We start from the raw sequence: 24,263 nt of genomic DNA on the forward strand, positions 1-24,263 counted from the left end.
TATTTGTCTGGCAGTTGACAGCTCACATTGTAGAGACTGATTACAATGTATAGTTAATTTTTCTAGAGAGTATTCATAATGTATCACTTCTTTCTATGGTGTTTTATGCGTGCCCACACTATTTTAATGTGTAATACAAAACAATTTTAATTACAAAGATATGAACGTAACGTGTTTACTTTCACAGCTCCCACACGTAAGTTGCACCGTTTTTAAACAAAGAAGTGCAATTGACCAAAAGAAAAATATTCACAAATTAAAGAAAGAATAGTAGTAAAGAGTTTCATCGCAAGCATCCCGAAAGAAATTCAGCTCATTAACCAGTCCTTCGTGGAAAATGAGAAGAGACTTTTCTTTATCCTCTGGAGTGAAGAAGTAGTCAACAAACTTCTCCAGCCGGCTTTTGTCGTCTGGGTCAGGCTTGTTGTCTTCAAGCCAGCCATAATAGGGGTTCTTCTTGTCAACTGAATCAATTAGCTCACCAGCAATCCAAGGCCAAAGCATGGTACATGGTAACATGGCTATACATAGGAACTTAGCATCTCGACGACTCAGAGCAGACTCATAGCCCACGTACATTTCTGCTGCAGGTCCCATTACCACGCTTTCAGTATTCTTGAGTCGCCAGGTTTTAACAAACTCCTGGTTGTAGTTCTTGTAGCTCTCAGACTGGACTCGGTACAGCAAAGAAAATTCAGGTTTTCCTTGTACTTGCGTCTGCTGAGCAGCATAGTCAAATGCTTCCACTGCATTGAAGCAGTAGGCAGCATCTTGTACCATGTAGCCGCCGTAGTCGTCTGGGTCGAGAGTTCCTGTAGCCATCCCTTGGATAAACTTGGATTCTTTGGCAGCATTGCGGATCTTCACACTTGTTTCATTGTTGAACAAGTCTTGGCTGAAGGAGCTTCGTCCTTGCAAATTGTCTTCTTGCGGAGAGAAGTTGAAGTTAAATTTGATCTTCCTCGGACTCTTGAGGTTTCGTTTACTTTCTGAAAAGGAATACAAAGTCAATTAAAAAAATGCGTCGAAAATTGCCACAACTACAATTTTTCTTTAATTTATTTGGTGTATGTTTAATAACGTTTAGAGGATTGCCATCAAAACCACAACTAATATCTACACACAGTTTTAGCTACAATCTCAAAGGTCTGTTAGAATTTTCTTTTAGGCTAGATCATAAAACGAACAATCATTTATGTAAGGAAAGTGATGTGTTGTGATGTCTTTCTGTATGCTATGTATATTGTCTGATCTGTAGCCGAATAACCAGCTTAAGAAAGACTTTTGGTCTAAAATAATAGCCGAAAAAGCACAAAAAAGGAGGGCAATACCGCAGGAACAGGTACCAATTCCTAAAAATAGCAAGACCACAGTGAGCTGAAAAAAACCCCAGGGTCAAAATGGTGCACTCTGGAAAGACATATAAAAGTGGGACTGACGCCAAGACGCAATCAGTTGTGTGTAACGAAATACCCACGATTGATTCACTAATGAGGGGAATGGACAACCCGCTATTAATTCACCAGATGTGGTCGCGTTGCAATGCTGCGCGTGACTCAATTGCTACGGAACATTTCCGAGCGCAATCACTGCGCCTTTCAATAATACGCGAACACTGCTAAATCACTGGTTGCGTTTCTGTGACGTGACAACCGTGACCATAATCATGTTCTCGGGCAGTCACGTGGCGAGCAGAGCCTCGTGTAATGACTTTTTGTGGAGCGTAAATGCTAACTCGGCATTAAAGTTCAGTTGTTGTTTCAAGTCAGAGATGTGATGAATTCCCTTCACAACTCTCTAGCTTCGTAACAGGACGATATGATGAGAATTCGTGGCCACACCGGTGAGTAAACAGTCTACCGAAATAAAAAAAAGGACGTTTGTTTTTCGTGGCCGCCATCTTGGATTTGGCGAGATACCTTAGAAGGCGCTGAAGGATTGTCTGCCGTTGCTCCGTTGATATTACCTCTAATGTATCTGCCGCCACCAAAACCGCTTGTCGTAGACGATAATCTGGCTAGTAATTGGAAACATTGGAAAAAAGTATGGCAAAGGTACGGAATTGCGACTGGAATCATAGTTACTAACTATACTGGAATGGGCATGTACTAAAACCCGAAACAACGAAACGAAACCACCGAAACGAAACGACCGAAACGACCGAAACGACCGAAACGAAACCGCCGAAACAACCGAAACGGCCGAAACGAGCGAAACGAGACGAAATCACCGAAACAAGCAAAACCCATTACAATTATTGAGAGCTAACCGTAAACAGGCTAACCGGAGTGCATAGTAGGCTAACCTAAGTGAAACGTAGGCTAACCGGAGTGTGTAGTAGGCTAACCGGAGTGTGTAGTAGGCTAACAGGAGTGTATAGTAGGCTAACCGGGGTTTATAGTAGGCTAATCAGAGTGTATAGTAGGCTAAACGGGGTGTATAGTACGGTAAGTGGCGAAAATCTTGAAGTTTTGCTTGTTTCGGTGATTTCGTTTCGTTTCGCTCGTTTCGGCCGTTTCGGTTGTTTCGGCGGTTTCGTTTCGCTCGTTTCGGTGGTTTCGGTCGTTTCGTTTCGGTGGTTTCGTTTCGTTGTTTCGGGTTTTAGTATATGCCGCTGGAATGTACCAGCAAGACGATCTTATTCGAGTGTCAACTTTGCTTTCAGTCATCGGCGAGGATGCCGTCAAAGCGTTTGATACGTTTGCTTGGGGTGAAGAGGAGCCAAAACAGTATTACGGATGTCTTAGCCAAATTGACGAATATTGCGAACCTCACACTCAAGTGATTTACGGACTCTTCCATTTTAATTATCGTAAACAGGAGCTAGGCGTAAGTGCGTACGTGACCGAGCTGCGTGTGATTGCGAAGAACTGTGCTCACGACGAAATCATACCCGACAACAATTTACGCAGTAGCTTGGTCCTTAGAGCCCGAGATGAGAAAGTACGCGAACGCCTTTAACGAGTAAACGACCTGACCTTGTCTAAAGCCATCGACATTTGCAAAGCGGCCGAACAGACCAGAAAGCAAGGTGATTGCCAGCGGAACAGAGGAGTCAGTTGGTGCAGTTAGAACAGAACAAAAAATGGCCTAAAGAATGAGCCACCTCAGAACACACGACGGGTACAGCTGTACGTGACCCACCCATCCAGCGACCAGATCGTAGATTCTGTGGATATCACTATGGAAATCGCCAGTGCCTTGCAAAAGGGCAAACTTGCCACAAGTGTGGACAAAACAACCACTTTCAGTCAATGTGCCGATCATCCAACCCGATGGTTACACACTTAGAAGAAGTACCTGAAGAAGGTTTTCGCATAAGTAAAGTTTGAATTGGATCGCGTGCTTTAATTACTATGGAAGTCGGCATGCAAAGCAGTCAAAGATAGGTGACATTCCAACTGTGCGCAGGCGTGGCATGCAGCCTCCCGTCGCTGGACGATCATCTGCGTGCCACGGGTGATGTGGATTTGGCACAAGTCAAGCAGTGCTCACACAAGTTTATTAAAACTTACACAAATGAACGGTACAAGATAATAGGGACGACAGAGCTTCCTCCATGGCGCCATAGGAAAGAAGTGTGTTGCAGTTTAACACTACAGGAGATGACCTTGCCCCACTGTTATCATATACAGTAAAAACCCGCGTGTAAGAACCTAGGGATTTAAGAAGGACTTTAAATAAAAACCGCGCTTGCATTGGAAGAAAATTGAAAAATCAAATTCCTTCATTATTTTGCTCATTAATAGCTTTTAGGTAGATAAGAAACCTGATGTATTTTGTTCCCCCCAGAAGTCTTCTAATTTCGAGAAAAAAACCAAAGTCAGTTTTCGTGATCGGAGCCTCAAAGTGACACAATTTTCAACCCGAAATTCGCTATCGTTAACTCTCGTCGCGTTCACAAACAAAGCCACATTGAAAACTTTGGATGCTTTCTATCAACAGAGAAACTCTTTTCCATTCGCTAAAATATAATTTCAGGGCTTAAGCAAAACTCTTCGAACTGAAATAATTAAAAAGGTGGGGAATACTTTTCACGATACTAGAAAGTCGAATTAAACGGCAGTTTTCAACGGAATTATTTATTATGTGGTATAACTCCAAATTTCCTCAATTGTCGTTTAAACACACATGTAAATGTTTATCTAAGACATACCTGAGAATTTGCTTGGGTTGTTGAAGGCAACATATTTATCAATGCATCGTAGTCCCACAAAATGTTGTGATATCGATCAAAATAGCCTAACTTACAGCTAAACATTTCTTGGCTCCAAAATGCAACAAAGCAACTGTTAAGCGCGAAATTCCTTTTGCATCTTCATCCTTAGCAATTGTCCTTTATCGTGGTTCTTTTCTCTTGACGAAAGTGTGTACAGAACGCCAGAACGCTCAATTTGCTTCCTCAAACTGCGTTGTCGGTGCTGGAGAATTGTTTTGCGTTATTTTAACTCCGTGACATTCTCGACCCCAGAGCTCTTACTGCGCAGACTCAATTACGTCACAATATCGTGTTTCATGTCACGTGTATTATGTCACGTAAGTCACAAATCTAATCTTGTAGCAAAATGGCGAAGAGGTTTTGCGATCAAAATGGACCTTAATTGACCCAGGTTGGCTTTTTTATCTCACTCTTTCGTTGAAAAGGGAATTTTGCAATGGAACATTCGGCAAGAAGAAGGAAAGACGAGCATTTGGGGTTAAAACATTCATTATCGTGGCGTTTGGCAATTAGAAGTATTTACACAGTTTACGGTCATGCTGTGAAAATTTGCCGAAGTTTGATGCCCTCTAAGTGAGAATCTTTCCAATAACCCGAGCCAATTCTCAGGTATGTTTAATAAGAATATCTGTATGCATGTTTGAGCGAGAATTGAAAAAATTTAATGTTATACCACATGCTAAATACTGCCGTTGAAAATTACTATTTCATTCAAATTTTTGTTATGGTAAAAAGCATTCCTCGTCAGTTCATTTTTTTCAGTTGGAAGAGTTGCGATAAAGCCCTGAAATTATATTCTAGCGAAAGAAAAAGAGTTTTTATGTAGATAGGTAGTGACAAAATTTCTCTGCGCGGTTTTGTAAGCGAACGCGAGGAGTGTTCATAATAGCTAATTTCGGGTTTAAAAGTTAGGAAATTTGTGACTTCGACCACCGAAATCGATTTTCTTTGTTTTCTCAAAATTAGAAGACCTCTAGGGGAAACAAACTACATCAGGTTTCTTATCTACCTTAAAGCTAATAATGAGCAAAAAACGAAGACAAATCGATTATCCAATTTCTGCCAGGAAATCAAATTCTTGCTCGGCCGTTCGTAAAAGTCACTCTTAAGAACCTTCTGGCAGAAATTTGCTTTTTTAATACCCCAAAACATAAGAACCTGTTTAGCCAAATAAATTCCAACAGGTTCTTATATGTAGAGTTTAACTACTTAATTTATATATTTTTTTACCAAAAGCCAGAAAGGTCATGTTACCGGGGTATATACAGTATGTTGTTGGACTTTTGGCAACATGGGTACATTAATAAATATTTATAATGAAGAACAGACCAGATTTTATACTATTTTCTGATAATCAACAACAATGTCTACTCTGTAGAAATTAAGAACCTGGTTAAGAACCTACTTAGCCTAAACTGTCAATAAGTACCCCATAATACAAGAACCTGTTTTGCCAAACTCTGGAAAAGTAGGTTCTTACACGCGGGTTTTTACTGTATCACATGTATTGGACTGGCCTCGTCACAATTATTGACTGTGATAGCCCAGCAAACTCCAGTGGTCTCGAGGATACCCCCAGCGTAGCTGTAACAATAGGGATTGCCGACCTTCTAGAGGAATACAAATATGTCTTTGAAGGCTTGGGTAACCTCCCAGGCGAACACCACATCGTCACCGGTGACACAGTTCCACCTGTAGTACATCCTTCCCGTCGTGTATCAGTCGATTTACGAAACCAGATCAAGGAGAAACTGGATGAGATGGTTGCATCTGTAACTGAACCAACCGAGTGGGTTTCCAGTATGTCGGTCCTTGTCAAGCCCAACAATCTGCGCATATGTCTTGACCTGCGCGATTTGAACAGAGATCAATACCAAATGCCAACAGCGGAGGAAGTCGCGACCCGCGTTTCACAAGCAAAAAAGTTCACTGTCGTAGATGCCTAGAATGGCTTTTGGCAGAAATGTCATGACAGTGAGTCTGGCTACAAGACCACTTTAAACACGCCGTTTGGGCGTTACAGATGGAAGAGGATGCCATTCGGCATCTCCTTAGCACCAGAAGTCTAGCATCGTACAATGCATGAGTTTGTCGAAGACATGGAAGGAGTGCAAGTGATTGCAGACGACTTGAAAGAAATGAGCGCGCTTTTCTCGAAAAATGCCGTTTGTTGAACTTGAAGTTGAATCGAGCGAAAGTGAAATGGCACCAGCAAAGTGTAAAATTCATGGGCCATCTCCTCAGTTCTCAGGGGCTAATGCCTGACCCCGAGAATAATGCAGATGCCTGAACCTGAAGATGTCACTGCATTGAAGCGATTCCTGGGGATGGTGACCTATCTTGCGAAATTTATGCCCCACCTATCGGAGATAACAGAGCCACTTAGACGTCTGGAAGACAAGAATGTGGAGTTCCAGTGGTTAGAACAGCAATCTCTTGCCATGGGAACAACCAAGAAGTTTCTGACAGAGGCAACTGTCTTCCGCTATTATGACGTAACAAGCCCATCACTGTACAATGTGACGCAAGCCAGTCTGGCTTAGGAGCAGTACTCCTGCAAGATGGTCAGCCTGCCTGTTATGCTTCCCGTGCCCTCACGGACACAGAGTCTCGATATGCGCAGATCGAGAAAGAGATGCTCGCCATCACTTGGGCATGTGGCAAGTTCGACCAATACCTTTATGGGAGATGGCACTGAACGTCTAGTCCAAGATATCCAGTCTCAGATTTACTATTCTATAGCCCTATTGTTTGGCACGACAGACAAGAGACCAACTAAACAATGTGGTGGGTAATAAATTCGGATTAGTTTAGAGTCAATTGGAGCCGCAGAAAGGATTCTTTGTCCCTTTTTTGAACACGTTGCCTTAGTAGGAGAGCAAAATACAGCTTATACACTCTTTTTTTTTATAAGAATCTAGTTTATAAGAATATCGAGGCTGAAATTTGCGATTTTTTAAGAATATCTTAAGAATAAACCCGAGGCTGAGATTTTGAAAAGAATAAAATTTTGAGTTGAAAATTTGTAAATACAATACAATTAAATATATTTTTAGTTGAAACAAAATCAGGTGTTTTCATTTCCCTCTTAGCATCACTGTGAGGAATGCTTTGTTTAAAGCCAAACGGCCAAGTGTTATGTGACGCGACATCTTGATCTTGCTGGCTGCAACGAAAAGCGATGAAGCACGAGCACAATGTAACATGATACAGAATGTTCATAAGAAATATTTTCAGCCTAAAATCAGCAGAAAAATAAGAATATCCAGCCTGGGTCGGAAAAACTGTATTCTTATAAAAAAAAAGAGTGTATCACATTTGCTACAACTTCTAGATATACTGCAAAATAGCACCAGTAAAATTTTAGTAAGGCAGTTGAAGTAAGCTTGTCTATCAGGTCTTCTCTATCAGGTGAAACAACAATTTTATTAGTGGCTCTACATGAAGTCCAATATTTCAGAAAAAAAGAGTGGTGAATGGGCCGACGCCCCGCTCCAAAATTATCGGAGTAAGCTTCTAATTTGATTACGTCGTGCAGACTTCTGATATACACTGATTTCGTTCTTGTGTTACACTGATTTCAGTTGTTTGTCACGGCCCGGACCAATCGTGACTTGCAAAAGAAATTTGCATATATGGATCGGAATAGGCACTTACCTTTAACACGACTCATCGCAACAGTTATGTTTATACCACAGATGGAATCAACTGAAAGAGAACAAATATCATTTAATTGGTAAAATTCATGCCTTTATGGAATCGCGATTTACACAATGCTCTTTACTTTACTGCGATGGGCCCTGTTCCGTACTGATGTACGTTCTAATGTATGTTCCTAAGTTGTGTCTCATTCAGTTTAATCACAGAAACATAAAAGCTTAAAGCTCAACTTTGCAGGTGTAAGTATGATTCGATACATACAGCATCTAAATGTTAAGAATGCCGCCAGTGCATCTTTTATACGACGATCATTAAGTACCATGGATATCGTGCAGTAAATTAAAGCTGCATAAACACTGCATAAATTAAATCTATCAGAATATAGTTCGTTTACTTACTTTGGATTGTTATCTGTCCGCTTTTCTCTGAAATGTACCTGCTTTTCAGGCTGATATAATTTTGTGAGGCAGCAAGGATGGAAACTTCAGGTCGCGAGCGCTGTCTGAAGTGAATATTCCGTGTTGCTAAGAACAATAGAAGTCGAACCTGACTGACGTCACTCCATTTGATAAATGACCGTCGGTCACGCAACAGGGCGTTTATAATCACATGTATAATCGTCTGGATTTTGTCTTTTTGTGTTCTTCAGAAATATTTAGCACAGCCTATTTTAGCACAGACTCGAGCTGACAACGTTGTTGTCAAGTTTAAAGGTAGATAACACTCATATTAAAAGTATACGTCCCCGGAATTGGATAACAAGGCTGAGAAGACCCCGGCCACAAACTTTGGGCTCTTTCGAAGTAGAAACAGATTACTCATTTAAAGAGTCATATCCAAGTGAATACTATTTAATATAAAAAATGCTTGCATATTAGTTAAATACACCTAAAAGGTAACATAAAAAAAGAACATGCATATCAGTTTTATTTTGGACACGAAATATGATCTCTTATTACAACAATTGCGTTATTACTGCTTTAATAAGTAGTTGGCTCACAGCAAAACAAAAAAAATTACTCCGAAACTGACACAGGCTAATTAACTTTCCTTAATGTTCACTAGCAGTTAACATATTATATATCGTTTAAAAGAAGAAACAGTTGGAGCGTGCATATATGTCACCCATAACGCAAAGCGTTAATACTCAGAACCAATCAAAATTCAATTTCCTCTTTGTAAGATTCATGTAACAACTGTGACATAACGCAAACTTTCCTTGCCTTCCGCCACGAATAGCGAGCACTATTTTATTCAGTACTTCTTACCCAAAGCCGATTCCACTTAATTTTGAACTATAGAAAATCATGAGCTAGATAACACGATTACACTGAAATGCAGGACATTTAAATTGCATTACCTTAACCTTAAACAATGGCGCAAAAAAAACGTCCTTGCCTTGTTTGGGTTCAAAACCGGCATAACAAAAAATCCGCTTAACAGCTTAAAAATTACCAGCAAGATCTGGATCAATGCACAATAATTCTCAGACTCCAAAGACTGATCATGGCTGATCTCACATTGAAACAAAAAATATTTATGCAGTTACACATTGAAATACGAGTAGTAATACAGAGTTTCATCGCACGCATCCCGAAAGAAATTCAGCTCATTAACCAATCCTTCGTGGAAAATAAGAAGGGACTTCTCTTTATCCTCTGGAGTGAAGAAGTAGTCAACAAACTTCTCTAGCCGGCTATTGTCGTTTGGGTCAGGCTTGTTGTCTTCAAACCAGCCATAATACGGGTTCTTCTTGTCAACTGAATCAATGAGCTCACCAGCAATCCAAGGCCAAAGCATGGTACACGGTAACATGGCTATACATAGGAACTTGGCGTCTTGACGGCTCAAGGCAGACTCATAGCCCACGTACATTCCGGCTGCAGGCCCCATTACCACGCTGTCAGTACTCTTTAGTCGCCAGGATTTTACAAACTCCTGGTTGTAGTTCTTGTAGCTCTCAGAATGCACCCTGTACAGCAAAGAAAATTCAGGTTTTCCTTGTAGTTGCATCTGTTGAGCAGCATAGTCAAATGCGTCCACTGCATTGAAGCAGTAGGCAGCATCTTGCACCATGTAGCCTCCATAGTCGTCTGGGTCGAGAGTTCCTGTAGCCATCCCTTGGATAAACTTGGATTGTTTGGCAGCATTGCGAATCCTCACACTTGTCTCATTGTTGAACAATGTATGGCTGAATGTACCTTCTTTCTTCAAACGTTCTTCAGGAAGGAAGTTGAAGTTAAATCTGATCTTCCTTGGGGTTTTGGGGTATCGTTTCACAACTGAAAATCAAAAAGTCTGTCATGTCCATGGCATATCCTTATTGAAGACTTAGATAAGGGGCCTGAAGGGGTAAAATGGAAACTGGTATTTGGACAAATGTTCACTGAGTTAATGGGATTTAGGTCACTGATACTGGCAATCACAAACAAATAACCAATAGAACTTGGACTGGACTTTGAAATAACGGAAAAACAAGAGGCCTGGAAATGGGATTTGAGCAAAATTTGGGCTGGGAAACGGGGATCTTATTTCCCCCTTCAGGACCCTCTTTTATTGGTTGATACACCATGTAGATAATTTAGATTTCCCGCGCGTCCTTGGATGCGATCACGTGCTCGAAAATTGATCTAAAAATATCGCTTATTTTTTATATTTGGGAAACTGAAGCACTAGGTAATTGCCATGTCATGTTTGGACATGGAGAAAAAAGGTTGAACAACCGCAAAACCGCATTGAATAATCATGTCCAAAGTGGGTTTTGTATGCAGAGCACGTACGTTCAGTTGATTTAGCAAACGTCATCAAATAAACAAACTGAAACTATAAAAGAGGCATGGAGCCAAGAAATTAGTTCGTGACATAACTGGTCTTTGTATGAGCTGAACGTTTTTGCATTTTCTTTTCTCCTTTTTGCTTTTTTTAAACAATTCTTTTTTTTTTTTTTCTTTTTTGTTTTTTAAAAAAAAAATCCGTCAGTAACGATCCTTATGCTAGTGCTATTGCTATAGTCCATCATCTTATAATTAAATTCACTGGGCATTTATAAAAATTGGTACAGCATTTGACTTTTACACTTCTTCATGTCCCTATCTAAAGTATTTAAATACCCCGGGAAAAATTTTACTCTGTTTAGAGTTCAGATGAAAAAAGCTTCACGTGATTCAGCCATGCAAGCTGTTGGTGGTAAACAACTCAGAAAAGTACGACAACGGTGTTTTATTCAGAATAATGTTGTCAGAATTCGACAATGAAAAAACAAAACAAATGGGTCAAGTCTGCGTTTGGACTCGTAAACTATTGCCTATCATGAACTTCATGATCGGTTGTTCGACACTGTTCGCTGTGGACGAAATTTTATTGTTTGATATAGGTACTAACCTTGTAGCCCCGCACGATTCATCACAGCAGTTTTGCAATATCAGGGAAGAAACAAACTGAAAATGGAAGTATTAATAGCATTTAAGACGTATAAATTCATGAGTTTGTTTTTATTCATGATGACAAAATTTGTTAACTTATGTTACTCCGATTCACATCTCAAGTTATGTTTTATATACCTGTACAGCTAAGGCTGGGTTAGGAAGTGTAAATAAGAAACATTTTACTCGCCAATACCGTGCAGTGAAGCACGCCTGTGAAAAATGCTAAAATGTAGTTCCAAATTACCTTGTAATCCTCTGAGAAGTTTTCGTTGCACGAGCGCTAACAATTTGCGTCTCTTCACGCTGATATTTTTTGACGACACAGCAGAAAGCTGAAATCAATATTCTTTTGTTAGTTCACAAAACTGCACGGGCAAGCCATAACATAACAACTGGCGTCACATCACTTGATTTAGCATCCACCAGTCACGCAATAGCTGAAGCAGTTTTAGGTTAACTTTGAGTGAGAACTGCAAAATGGCTGTACTTTCCACGACTTTAAATGCTATTCCTCAGTCTCTCTTTCGCTGTAAGTAAACATCTAATACCGTTTTATTTTCTGCTTTTAATCCTTTAATTTATAGGCGGTACTTGTATTGGCAGCAAATCAATTTATAGCCAAATGTTGTTTTTTCAAGTGGTTTTTGGAAACAGTTCTTAAGACAGGCAGGATCAAAGAAAACAAACGATGAAATGCAGGAAGTATTTTTTGTTGGGGCTGGATCTTGTAAGAACCGGAATCTACAGGTTCGACTAAGAGATGTATAGTTCAATGCAACATATTTTATATGCACTTAATAATTAGCACCTATTCCAACAAGTGATCTCTTTGGGTTTTTATATGGAATCTAAAAAATGCCATTGTTGGTACCTAGTGAAAGCTTGCGCTCAAAATGATGTCGATGAAGAAAAGAAGAGATATAAATAAATGAGTTTGAAGTAATTAGGGGAAAGTATATACTAAGTGAAGAATTAAAATTCACATTGTTAGCAAGTGATCTAGAAAGTAATATATACTTCTGAATGAACAGATGTCACTGTACCATACACCATCTCAAAGAGTAGTGCGTTTCAGAGAGATAAATATATTACATGTTGAAAAACGAGTAGTAATACAGAGTTTCATCGCAAGCATCACGAAAGAAATTCAGCTCATTAACCAATCCTTCGTGGAAAATGAGAAGGGACTTCTCTTTATCCTCTGGAGTGAAGAAGTAGTCAACAAACTTCTCCAGCCGGCTTTTGTCGTCTGGGTCAGGCTTGTTGTCTTCAAACCAGCCATAATACGGGTTCTTCTTGTCGACTGAATCAATGAACTCACCAGCAATCCAAGGCCAAAGCAAGGTACATGGTAACATGGCTATGGATAGATTTCTAGGATCTTGACGGCTCAAGGCTGCCTCATAGCTCACGTACATTTGGGCTGCAGGTCCCATTACCACGCTGTCAGTATTCTTCAGTCGCCAAGACTTGACAAATTCCTGGTTGTAGTTCTTGTAACTCTCACATTGGACTCTGTAAAGCAAAGAAAATTCAGGTTTTCCTTGCAGTTGCATCTGCTGAGCAGCATTATCAAATGCACCAACTGCATTGAAGCAGTAGGCAGCATCTTGCACCATGTAACCGCCATAGTTGTCTGGGTCCAGCGTTCCTTCAGCCATCCCTTGGATGAACTTGGATTCTTTGGCAGCATTGCGAATCTTCACGCTTGTTTGATTTTCGAACAAGTCTTGGCTGAAGGAACCTTCTCTCTGTGAGATTTCTTGCGGAAGAAAATTGAAGTTAAAGCGGATTTTCCTCGCCGTTTTTGGGAATCGCTTGAGAACTGAAATAGGAAAAAAAACGTGTAAGATACATATAATTCTTGCCAGCCAAGAGAAGATACCAAGAATAAGAGAATTGTGTAAGGATGGTCAACGACTGAGGAAAACTGATAGAGAAGTATAACATTGTTCTTTGCCTCGTAGCGAGACTGTGCTAGCGGGGTGTGTGGCACATGTGTATTCGAAAAACTGCAGAAAATGAATGACTAAATGCCTATATTTGCTTTCATTTACATGCACTGCGAGTGTTCGTGACCAATATGTTTACTTGCGTTATGTCTGCGTATCAAACTTGTCACAAAAAGGACTTCATTTGCATTTGAAACTTTGAATATTGACCGACCTTGCACACGACTCATCGCACCAGTTTTGTGATATCACAGAAATATGGCAGATGGTCAACTGAAAAAGAATGATTAAGTTTTAGTGTATATATATATATTTTTTATTTTGGGGCGAGGATGCTGTTCGCGTTAAACCGTTTGTTATGATATTGATCAATATGTATTTAAGTATATAATAATCAAAACGGAAAATGGCGGCGCTGGACCGAAAAATGAATCATAACAGAAGTTAACTGCATTTGTCTTCTCTCGTGGAAATTAAATGTAGTCGTCTCTCCCAGGTACACATAAGTACACAGATCACATTCTATACATGGCAATAAGACGAAGCACTGTTTCCAAGAGCGTTTTCTAGCGAGACTGATCATGAGGATCCAATTATTCCCCCAAGATGAATTTTGGCGCTGTTGAGCAAAGCATTAACTACAAAACTTGATCATCTTACCTGTTTACCTTTTGCGCCAGTGTGTTTGTCGCCCGCAACCTGTAAAATATCCTTGGTCAGCTAGATAGATTTGTGCAAGAATACAGAGATGTATGCTTTCAGATGTATGCTTGTGTCTAGTGCAAGAAATGAGGAAGTTATAAATGTCGGACGACAGGAAATGACGTCAGTAAACGGCAAAAGTTATACCGGAAACCGCAAATATGTCTGATAACCGTGAGTACGACAGCTTCGACTCCTGTTTGTAAATCACTTTCATCGTTCGTGCCAATTTACACGCGTTACAAATTAAATTCCAAACGATTAAATGCTGATAAATACACGACACAGGAACAACTATTATTTAAACACCGTTTGTGGACGATATCTCGTTGTAGAGAAGAAAACCCGTGGTACAACCTTTGGTCATTGTCGTCGTCATCATCATCATCATCATCATCATCATCATCATCATCATAATTAGGATCACCACTATCATAAACATCAACCTTGCCATTACCGTTATCACTACTGCCATCATAGAAATAAGCACCATTGTCATTGCGAATCGTCATCATCATCACCACCATCTCCCCTTCACCTTTATCATAATTTTAACCAACACGATCACCGTTATCACCTATCACCATTATTACCATCACCATATGCATTTGCTGGCCATGATCATGACTAACACCGTCACCATGCCAACAGTGGCTATCACTGTGACTGATTTAAGAGGAGCAAGGAGAGTAAAAACCCTTCCCCTAGAACACAACACAGTGCCCTGGCCAGGGTACTGCAGAGTGAGTGCAGTACCCTGTGTGTACTACGTAAGTGCTACGTTTTATACATGAGCCTCTGGCTCGGACATTGAGGGAGACCTCGTCCCACGTATGGACATTAAAATTGCATTGTATTGTATTGTATTGTATTATGAGTATTACCAAGACTATCCTCAAGACTACCAGCGTCACCATTACCGTGACTATAACCATCACCATCACAACAATGGCCATCACCGTGGCTATCACCAAAGTCATCACCTTGGGCATTTCGTCATGAACATTATCACGGCCATCACCATGACTATCACTGTGCGAAACACCATTGGCATCACCACGACCATCATCATGGCAATTGCCATTACTATCACCGCGACCATCGTCATGACCATGTCCTTGACCATCCGGCCACGAATATAACTGTGGGAATTACCATTGCAATCACCATGTCAATCATTGTAACATTGGTCATGACTATTGTTACCTGACTAAACCCATGACTATTATCATGGCCATGACCGAGACTGTCACTGTGCGAAACACCATTGGCATCACCACCATCATCATGGCAATTGCCATTACTATCACCGCGACCATCATCATGACCATGCCCTAGACCATCGGGCCACGAATATAACTGTGGGAATTGTTATAATATGTGCATGTATATGCATTCCCTTGAGACGCTACTTGGCTATTTAGTATGCTGTTATCTTAGTTCGTTGTCAGTTGCAACGTAGATTTGAAAGTAAACACTTGTTCGTTTACCCGTGTTGATCCTTGTGTTATTACATGGTAGCAGCGTGTGTGTAACTCTATTCATCGTTGACAACGTTTTAAACCGTCTACGATGCCAGGAGGTGAAGCAGAATCCGCTTCAAGCGCCGTTGAAACTGCCGCGGCTCAGCCGCAAACCTCACAAGCGCCGATGTTTCATCAGGTTTCACCACCTCAACCTCTTTGTTTAAAACACAGTGGAGAAATCGCCGAAAACTGGAAACTTTGGAAGGAAAAGTACAACAACTATTTCATTATTTCTAGGTTGGATCGAGAGAACCCAGAATACCAGCTAGCGATGTTCAAACACACGATTGGCAATGATGCTTTGAAGCTTATCAAAACGTTCACTTACGCTGAAACCGAGAACCGGAATGATTGGCGCGTGGTGATGGGAAAAGTAGAGAAGCACTGTATTGGAGAGGTCAATGAGATCTATGAAAGGTACTGCTTTAACAAGCGGGACAAGATCCCAACCGAGTCGGTGGATAGTTTTGTCTCCGAGTTGAAGACGTTGGCCAAGACGTGTAATTTTTGTGATTGTTTGCGGGACAGTCTGATCCGCGATCGAATTGTGCTTGGAATCAAAAACGAGCAAACTACAAAGAAGCTGCTGAGAGTAAGAGATCTTACCCTGAATCGGTGTATTGACATATGTCGCAGCGAAGAAGTTACGGAGTTGCAGATGAAATCTCTTTCGGAACCAGTAGACAACATTCATCAGTTCAAGTCAAAGAATAAGAAGCCTTCAGTTCCGACGCCGGATGGACGGTCGGGAAAGAAAATTTCGTGCAAGTTTTGTGGCTACGATCATGCTCCAGAAAGAAAGAAGTGTCCTGCCTGGGGCAAGATGTGCAAGCGTTGCAAGAAGAAGAATCATTTTGCTAAAGCGTGCAAGGATCCCGCGGTTTACGCTATTGATAGCGATGAAGACTTGGAAGAGATAAGTGTTGTGAGGGTTCAAGCTATGAAGGATAAAGTCGTGTTTGCTGAAATGCTTGTCCAGCAGAAACCCGTTAAATTTCAAGTTGACTGTGGAGCTAGTGCTAACATTTTGCCATACAAACATGTTGGAGGTGTGGATCTCGCTCCTTGTTCCCAATCCCTTGTTATGTGGAATGGCACCAGGGTCAAGCCGATGGGGACGTGTGCTCTGCTAGTTGTGAATCCTCGGAACAATACAAAGTACAAAGTGAGGTTCTTGGTCGTTAAGGAAAATCTAACTCCACTTCTGGGCTTAAATGCTACTGAGAAAATGGGTTTACTGACAGTGCACAAGGAAAACTTTGTTAGTGTTGTGGAGAATTTGGAAGATGATCTGGTAGTCAAATATGCAGATGTGTTTGACAATGGTCTTGGAAAGCTTCCTGGCAAGGTTCATCTACAAGTAGACACAGCTTGTCAACCAGTAATTCTGCCTGCCAGAAAAGTGCCTGTCTTCGTCCGGGAGAAGTTCAAGGTGGAGCTTCAAAGGTTGCAGGACCTGAAGGTCATCGCCCCTGTCGATGAGCCAACTGAATGGGTCAGCCAGTTTGTCGTCGCTGTCAAGAAGTCCGGTGATTTACGGGTCTGCATCGATCGTAAGCCGCTGAATGCAGCCCTCAAGAGAGAAAGATACCAGATTCCCGTGATCGACGACATGCTGCCCGATTTGGCAGGTGCTCGTGTGTTCACCAAAGTTGATCTCGCGTCCGCTTTTTGGCAATTGGAGCTTGACGATGAGTCCAGCCGGTTAACAACTTTTGCCACTCCTCGTGGGAGGTACCGCTGGCTTCGTTTGCCGTTTGGTCTGTGTGTATCGAGCGAGATATTTCAGAAACATTTACACCAAGAATTGCTGGGCCTGCCAGGTGTGAAGTGCATTGCTGATGATGTACTTATTTATGGAACGGATGATGCTGATCATGACAGCAACCTGCAGAGTTTCATGAAGAGGTGTCAGGTGAAGGGAATAAAACTCAACCGCGCGAAGTTGGATTACAAGTGCAAAGAAGTTCCCTTCCATGGGCATCTTTTGACAGCAGAAGGCCTGAAGCCAGATCCTCAGAAAGTTAAGGCGATTACTGAAATGCCACGGCCTGAGAAGCCAGACGATGTGTCGCGTCTGAATGGTATGGCCAATTACCTCAGCCGTTTCCTACCAAATTTGTCTGCATGACGTGATGAAGCCGCTGCGTGACCTAACACATAAGGATGTAGAATGGTGCTGGTCCGACACGCAAGAACGGGCTTGGTGTGAAGTCAAGAAACTCATTGCATCTGCCCCTGTGCTATCCTACTGCAAGCCAGACGAGCCGCTAGAGGTGCAATGTGACAGCAGTTTGGCTGGTCTTGGCGCAGCCCTAATGCAAGGCGGTCATCCCATTGCCTATGCGAGCAGAGCGTTAACGGAAACAGAGTCTCGTTACGCACAAATTGAGAAGGAAATGCTTGCGATTGTGTACGCTGTGGAGAAGTTTAACGACTACACCTTTGGTAGAAAAACTGTGGTTTTCAGTGATCACAAACCATTGGAATCGATTCTTAAGAAGCCTTTGCATCGTGCCCCAAAACGTTTGCAAGGCATGATCATTCACCTTCAGAAGTACGACTTGGAGGTGAAGTATGAGAAGGGCAACAAGATGTTCTTGGCCGACACCCTTTCAAGAGCATTCCTTCCAGCCGGTGAGCATGACGAGCAAGAGTTTGAAACCATCAATATGATCAAGTATTTCCCGGTGTCGGAAGAAAGGCTCCTGCAGATTCAGCGAGACACTGAAGCGGACGAATCTCTTCAAGTATTGAAGGGTGTTATTCAGAAAGGCTGGCCAGAGCAAAAGAGTGAGGTGCCCAGAGTTATCTCCCCTTACTTCAACATGCGTGATGAAATGTCTATCCAAGATGGCCTCATCTTTAGGGGAGAACGAGTTGTGGTTCCGCGAGCTTCTAGAAGCGAGTTATTGAAGCGAATTCACAGCTCACATCTTGGGGTCAATGGCTGTTTAAACAGAGCGCGCGAGTGTTTGTATTGGCCTGGGATGACGGCTGATATAAAGAACTATGTGTCAACTTGCGAGGCATGTCGGGAGTATGAGCGCGGTCAACCCAAGGAAACAATGATGTCCCCTGAGACACCAAACCGTCCCTGGCAACGAGTTGCAGCCGATTTATTTGAGCTCGAAGGGAAAGTTTACTTAGTAACCTCGGATTACTACAGCGATTTCTTTGAGTTGGATCATTTGAGGTCTCCATCGTCGATCTCTGTTATCAGGAAGTTAAAGGCTCATTTTGCGCGGCACGGCATTCCTGAGCAGCTGGTGAATGATAACGGCTCAAAATTTACGTCGCGTGATTTTCTCAGGTTCGCGAAGGAATGGGACTTTGAACATCTCACGAGCAGCCCATACCACAGTCAGGGTAGCGGTAAAGCAGAGAGTGCAGTAAAAGAGGCTAAGAAGATTCTTAGAAAGTGTAAAGTGGGTGGAACGGATGCTTTTCTTGCTTTGCTTCATCATCGCAACACCTCACCTGCCGGTGTCCAAGTGAGTCCTACACAGCGCCTTTTCAACAGAAGGACTAGGAGTCTGCTACCGATGACGGCCAGTTTGTTTGCACCACAGGCTGTCCCAGATAATGAGCAATGCAAGGCCAAGCTCGAACAGCGCAAGCAGCGACAGGCCAGGTATTACAACATAGGGGCTGTCGATCTGGAGCCTTTGAAAAGAGGAGAAACCGTGAGGCTGAGACCTTTCCACCTGGGCAAACGGGAGTGGTCAAAAGGAGTGGTCCGAAATCGGCTGGGCGAGAGATCGTATGAGGTAGAGACGCCGCACAGCACTGTTCGTCGCGACCGTGTTCACTTACGGAAGATAAACGAGCCATCACCGCCACTTTCAGATGATCTGCCTGTTGAGTTACCTGCTTCCCCGGAGCCACAGTCGGATAGGTCGCAGAATGCCGTTCCCGTAGAAGCTGCTCCGCCTGCGTCAAGTTCAGGCAATGCGTCTCCGATTCAGCCGGAAGGTTCCCCGACTGTTGCAGAGTCTCCCAAGCCAGTGTGCTAAGGCGATCCGAGCGCCAACGACGGCCACCAAGGCACTTAGATGACTATGTGCTTACAAAGCCATAAACTGTTTTTTGCCAAAGACTGTTCTAGAGATTTCTAACGCGTGAACTTTAGGCTCGAGTACTTATCTCTAGAATGCGTGCTAAATTCATATATTGTATTTGTCAGCTCGTACGTTTGTTAGTTGTTTAGAGCAAAGCGTGTTTTGTTTTTCTTTCTTTTTTCATTTATAAAAGGGAGGGTGTTATAATATGTGCATGTATATGCATTCCCTTGAGACGCTACTTAGCTATTTAGTATGCTGTTATCTTAGTTCGTTGTCAGTTGCAACGTAGATTTGAAAGTAAACACTTGTTCGTTTACCCGTGTTGATCCTTGTGTTATTACAGGAATTACCATAGGAATTGCCATGACTGTCATCATAACAGTTGTTCTTACTTTTACCTGACTAACACCATGACCATTATCATCACCATGACATTGCCAATAACTATGATGATAACCATGATCATGGCCATGACCTTTATTACCACAAGCATCGCCACCACCACCACCACCCCCCCCCCCCCATTACCATTATTATCAGCATCACCATTGCCAACATGAAGGTTATAACCCCCATGAAAAAGGATGCATAGCATCGTCGCTAGGAACAGAAAGAAAGGCACTTTATTTATCAATAACAAGTTATGCATAGTAAGTAGTTTACTGAACAAGTCTATCATTACTGCATGGTTTTGTCTTATGCGAAGCACTTCTACTGTCGAAGTTCACTTCTTGGTGAGGTGGATTAATATCTCGAGGGAAAAATTCACACAGAAAGGAAAATTTCTGTCAGTTATTGATGTATCATTTGAAACAATTGTAAACTAAAAAATTTGCTTAACACGTATCACGAACTTAGTACGAATCCAGCAAAATATATAAATATAAATCCGTTACCTTGAATATATTCTCCTTATTCAAGAACGGGAATAGTTTGTAGGAGAGTGCCGGTAGAATCAGTCTGCTTGCCTAGAAATGAAAACCGACTGAAGTGAAAATGCGTCTGAGACCGACAATGAGGAAGTTATAAGTACGCCGGAAATGACGTCAATGCATCAAATCAACGAATCAAAATTCGTCCGGAAGCTACGAAATCGTGTTTCTTTTCAGGTTTATATTACTCAGTGATGCAGCAATGTCAAGTACTGCTTGTCGCAGCCTGAGGTAAATTTTCCGTGTTTCTAAGAACTAGGGGAAGTAAAATGTGACGATTGACGTCATTACATGTTGACGTTTGCCACCAACTGTCACGCACTCGGCAGGGCTTTCTATTTAGAACCTACAGAGAACCATACATTATGAAACATTGTGTTTAAGTCTTTAACAACGTTTGTCCAGTCGACAGTTATGTTGTCCACTCGTACGACTCGACAACCCATGGCAGGTCCCTTGCTTAACAACAAAAATGTCCTTAATGAGATGCATTTCTCCATTTGACAATTCCGTTTATCCAGTAGACAATGATTTTGTCCACTCGTAGGACTCGACAACCCATCACAAGGTGAGTTTGTTCGTAGCACGAGTCAAGTTCGAGCCCGAGTCAAGTTCGAGTCACGAGTCACGTTCGAGTCAAGTTTATATTTTTCTTTATATCTTTTGGTTTTAATTGCTGGTGAAAATGATCTACCAGAGGCACAAGAACAGCAAGATTGGATTTTTTTACTGCCGACTGCGAGAGTTTATTCCTGCTGTTGGTTAGCAGCAGTTGCTTTTCAAAGAAGAAATATTCCTTGGCATCCAGTAATTTTCCTTACACATTCGTATCTGGACTAATATATACACAACTGAAGCAGAGGTTCCATCTTCCCGACACAAAAATCAGGGGAACTGTGGTGTATTTAATACAGAAAACAGTGTGTAAACTCCGAGTTACAACACACACATGGCAAGAACTCAACTAACTCGATCGTACACGGCCTTCTTGTCACGTGACGACTCTACTAGTTCCAGGACTCCACATTCCTCCCCCCCCCCCAAGTTCTTAAACAAGCAAGAAAACAAACGTCAACGAGAAAAAAAAAATTAACGCCTCTGCCATAAAACTTAAAACTGTTCACGGGGGAGGGAATGAGTCCATTAGTAAAACCGCTGCGGGGGGTTTCTATTCCTCGCTGGGTATCGCCTGACAGGGGTAGTTGGCCCCGAGTCCCGAACCATTGTTGCACTGGGTGGTTCTCTGTCTCCATGGGAAACCTCGGGGTCATTTACATCAGGTACGATTATCTCTGGATCCACACCTTCCTGCTGCAATGAGCTAGTAATTGGTAATGTGACACCAGGGTTGAAACTTTCTGTGGGTCGAGCAACTAGTTGATCGTGGTGTCTTCGAACCACAGTTCCATCTTCCAACTCAATTCTCGCAGACAAAGGACCAGTTTCCTGGATGATAGTTCCTGGAATCCACTTGGGGCCTCTGGAGTAGTTTCGAACATTCACTGAATCGCCGACTTCCACTTGACGCATTCGGCTATGCTGATCATGCTGTATCTTCTGTCTTGACTGTGCTGCATGTACCCTTGGCGCTACATCTGGTCGCAGCAGATCGAGATGTGACCTCAGACTTCGTCCCCAGCGTAACTGAGCAGGAGACTCACCCGTGGTGCTTTGGGGGGTAATACGATAACTTAATAGGAACCGAGCTAACTTGGTCTCGACAGTACCATCACCTTGCTTCTTCATCCCTTGCTTAAACGTCTGCACCGCTCGTTCTACGAGGCCATTTGATGATGGGTGATAAGGAGCAGAGGTAATGTGCTTGATGCCATTTTTCTGTAGAAATGACTTGAACTCGCTGCTAACAAAATTGGACCCATTGTCTGACACTACAATCTCTGGTAGGCCGTGTGAAGTGAAGGTTGTCCTCAGCTTTTCAATGGTTGCGCTGGAAGTGGCAGAATTCACACAATGGATATCCATCCATTTAGAATGCGCATCAATAATTAGGAGAAACATCTTGCCTATAAAAGGACCGGCATAATCTACATGTACTCGAGACCAAGGGCGGCCTGGCCATTCCCAAGGGTGCAACGGTGAACTGGGTGGCTTCTTTTGGTGGCTTTGGCAGGTAACACAGCTTTTCACCTTTTCCTCCAAACGTGAGTCCATTTTCGGCCACCACACATAGCTCCTAGCTAGGCTTTTCATTCTAACAATACCGGGGTGGGACTCATGTAGTATGTTCAACACTTCCTCTCTCCCCTGTGGGGGTATCACGACCCGGGATCCCCAAAGTAGGCAGCCAGCATGTACACTCAATTTCTCTCTTCTAGCAAAATAAGGCTTCAGGGCTTCTTCTTCGACTGCCATGGGCCATCCGTGAAGGACGAACTGCAGAACTTGAGAAAGTACTGGATCACGGGCTGTCCACAACTTCACTTAAGCGGCATTCACTGGGCTGGGGTTGATGGTCTCTAGAAGGTGTACAATGTCCCCTGGGATGGGCGTGGTCTCTGGAGCCACTGGAAGGGGTAGACGACTGAGGGCGTCTGCGTTTCCATTCTATTTACCAGGGCGATAAATAAGCTCATACTCATACGCAAGCAAAGTCAATGCCCATCGCTGCATCCTACTTGAGGCCATTAGAGGTGTGGCTCGTTCAGGGTTAAGCAGCCCCAAAAGTGGTTTGTGATCTGTGTAGACCTTGAAATGACGTCCAAAAAGAAATTGATGGAACTTCTTCAGGGCAAAAACTACAGCTAGTGCCTCTTTATCTAGGTGGCCATAGTTCCTCTCTGCTGTGGAGAGTGTTCGTGAGGCATATGCAACTGGTTTCTCTGAGCCATCTTTCATAACATGGGCCAGCACTGCCCCAATACCATAGGGTGAAGCATCACAAGATACCACCAACTCTTTCTCAGGATCATAATGCACGAGTACATCTGATGATTGAAGTCGATTCTTGGCCTTATCAAACGCCTCTTGTTGCTCTGTACCCCATTTCCGACAAATATCTTTCCTCAGAAGCTCGTGCAGTGGCTCCAGGGTGGACGATAGGTCGGGCATGAACTTGCCAAAGAAGTTAAGCATCCCTAGAAAGGACTTCAGCTCAGAGGGATTGGTTGGGGTTGGGACCTCCTTGATGGCCTTCACCTTTGCTTCAACTGGATGGAACCCTTCTGCGTCAATGCGGTGCCCCAGGCACTCCAAAACGGGCTTCATAAATTGGCACTTTTCAGCTTTGAGCCGCAAGCCGGCATCAGAAAGGCGTCCCAAAACTTTCTCGATGTTGTCTAGGTGCTCTTCCATGCTGGGACCTGTGATGAGGATATTATCTAGCAAGACTCCTGTCGAAGGTATTCCTTGCAGCAAACCTTCCATGGTTCTCTGGAAGATGCCGGGCGCTGAAGAGACCCCATATGGAAGGCGGTTATATCTAAAAAGGCCTTTATGGGTGTTAATTGTCAAAAACTCCCTTGAGTTCTCATCCACAAGCATCTGCTCATAAGCATGGCTCAAGTCTAACTCAGTAAACGTTTGACCCCCAGCCAACTTTGTGTATAGATCATCGAGCTTGGGGATAGGGTAGCCATTCAATTTCGAGACCTTATTGACGGTAAGCTTGTAATCTCCACAGACTCTTACCGTGCCATCAGTTTTCATAACTGGGACAATGGGTGTGGCCCACTCGGAATATTGAACGGGTTCAATGGTTCCTGCCTTCTCAAGTCTTTCCAGGTCTTGCTAAATTTTCTCCCTGAGAGTATATGGCACTGGTCT

The 24,263-nt window shown here is 42.6% G+C and overlaps 4 protein-coding genes across 5 annotated transcripts in view; 1 reads left to right on the forward strand and 3 right to left on the reverse strand.

The window, feature by feature from the left end:
• Positions 1-8,452, reverse strand: LOC144635073 (uncharacterized). The gene is made up of 3 exons (XM_078494151.1): positions 8,278-8,452; positions 7,877-7,927; positions 1-989 (listed from the first exon to the last, which is right to left on the reverse strand). Exons 2-3 carry the CDS (start codon positions 7,890-7,892, stop codon positions 250-252), a joined length of 756 nt encoding a protein of 251 aa, XP_078350277.1. The 5' UTR covers positions 7,893-7,927; positions 8,278-8,452; the 3' UTR covers positions 1-249.
• Positions 5,722-24,263, forward strand: part of LOC144635195 (uncharacterized) — a 23,676-nt gene continuing 5,134 nt past the window's right edge. Inside the window, exon 1 of the mRNA XM_078494278.1 lies at positions 5,722-7,006. Coding sequence (XP_078350404.1) covers positions 5,722-6,165 — 444 coding nt within the window. The 3' untranslated portion in view covers positions 6,166-7,006. The remainder of the gene's footprint in view (positions 7,007-24,263) is intronic.
• Positions 8,713-11,639, reverse strand: LOC144635065 (uncharacterized). Its single transcript, XM_078494139.1, has 3 exons — positions 11,549-11,639; positions 11,261-11,316; positions 8,713-10,161 (listed from the first exon to the last, which is right to left on the reverse strand). The coding sequence occupies exons 2-3, from the start codon at positions 11,280-11,282 to the stop codon at positions 9,425-9,427; spliced, it is 759 nt and encodes a 252-aa protein (XP_078350265.1). The 5' UTR covers positions 11,283-11,316; positions 11,549-11,639; the 3' UTR covers positions 8,713-9,424.
• Positions 12,393-15,322, reverse strand: LOC144635090 (uncharacterized). Of its 2 annotated transcripts, none has more exons than XM_078494178.1 (3): positions 13,925-15,322; positions 13,471-13,529; positions 12,393-13,129 (listed from the first exon to the last, which is right to left on the reverse strand). In XM_078494178.1, the coding sequence occupies exons 2-3, from the start codon at positions 13,484-13,486 to the stop codon at positions 12,393-12,395; spliced, it is 753 nt and encodes a 250-aa protein (XP_078350304.1). In that variant the 5' UTR covers positions 13,487-13,529; positions 13,925-15,322. The 2 variants fall into 2 exon arrangements, with proteins under 2 accessions (XP_078350304.1, XP_078350300.1); XM_078494174.1 differs by having other exon boundaries at positions 13,917-15,322.

Source organism: Oculina patagonica, chromosome 1, assembly GCF_052425735.1.
Source record: "Oculina patagonica isolate OP01 chromosome 1, crgOcupat, whole genome shotgun sequence".
Lineage (NCBI taxonomy): Eukaryota > Metazoa > Cnidaria > Anthozoa > Scleractinia > Oculinidae > Oculina > Oculina patagonica.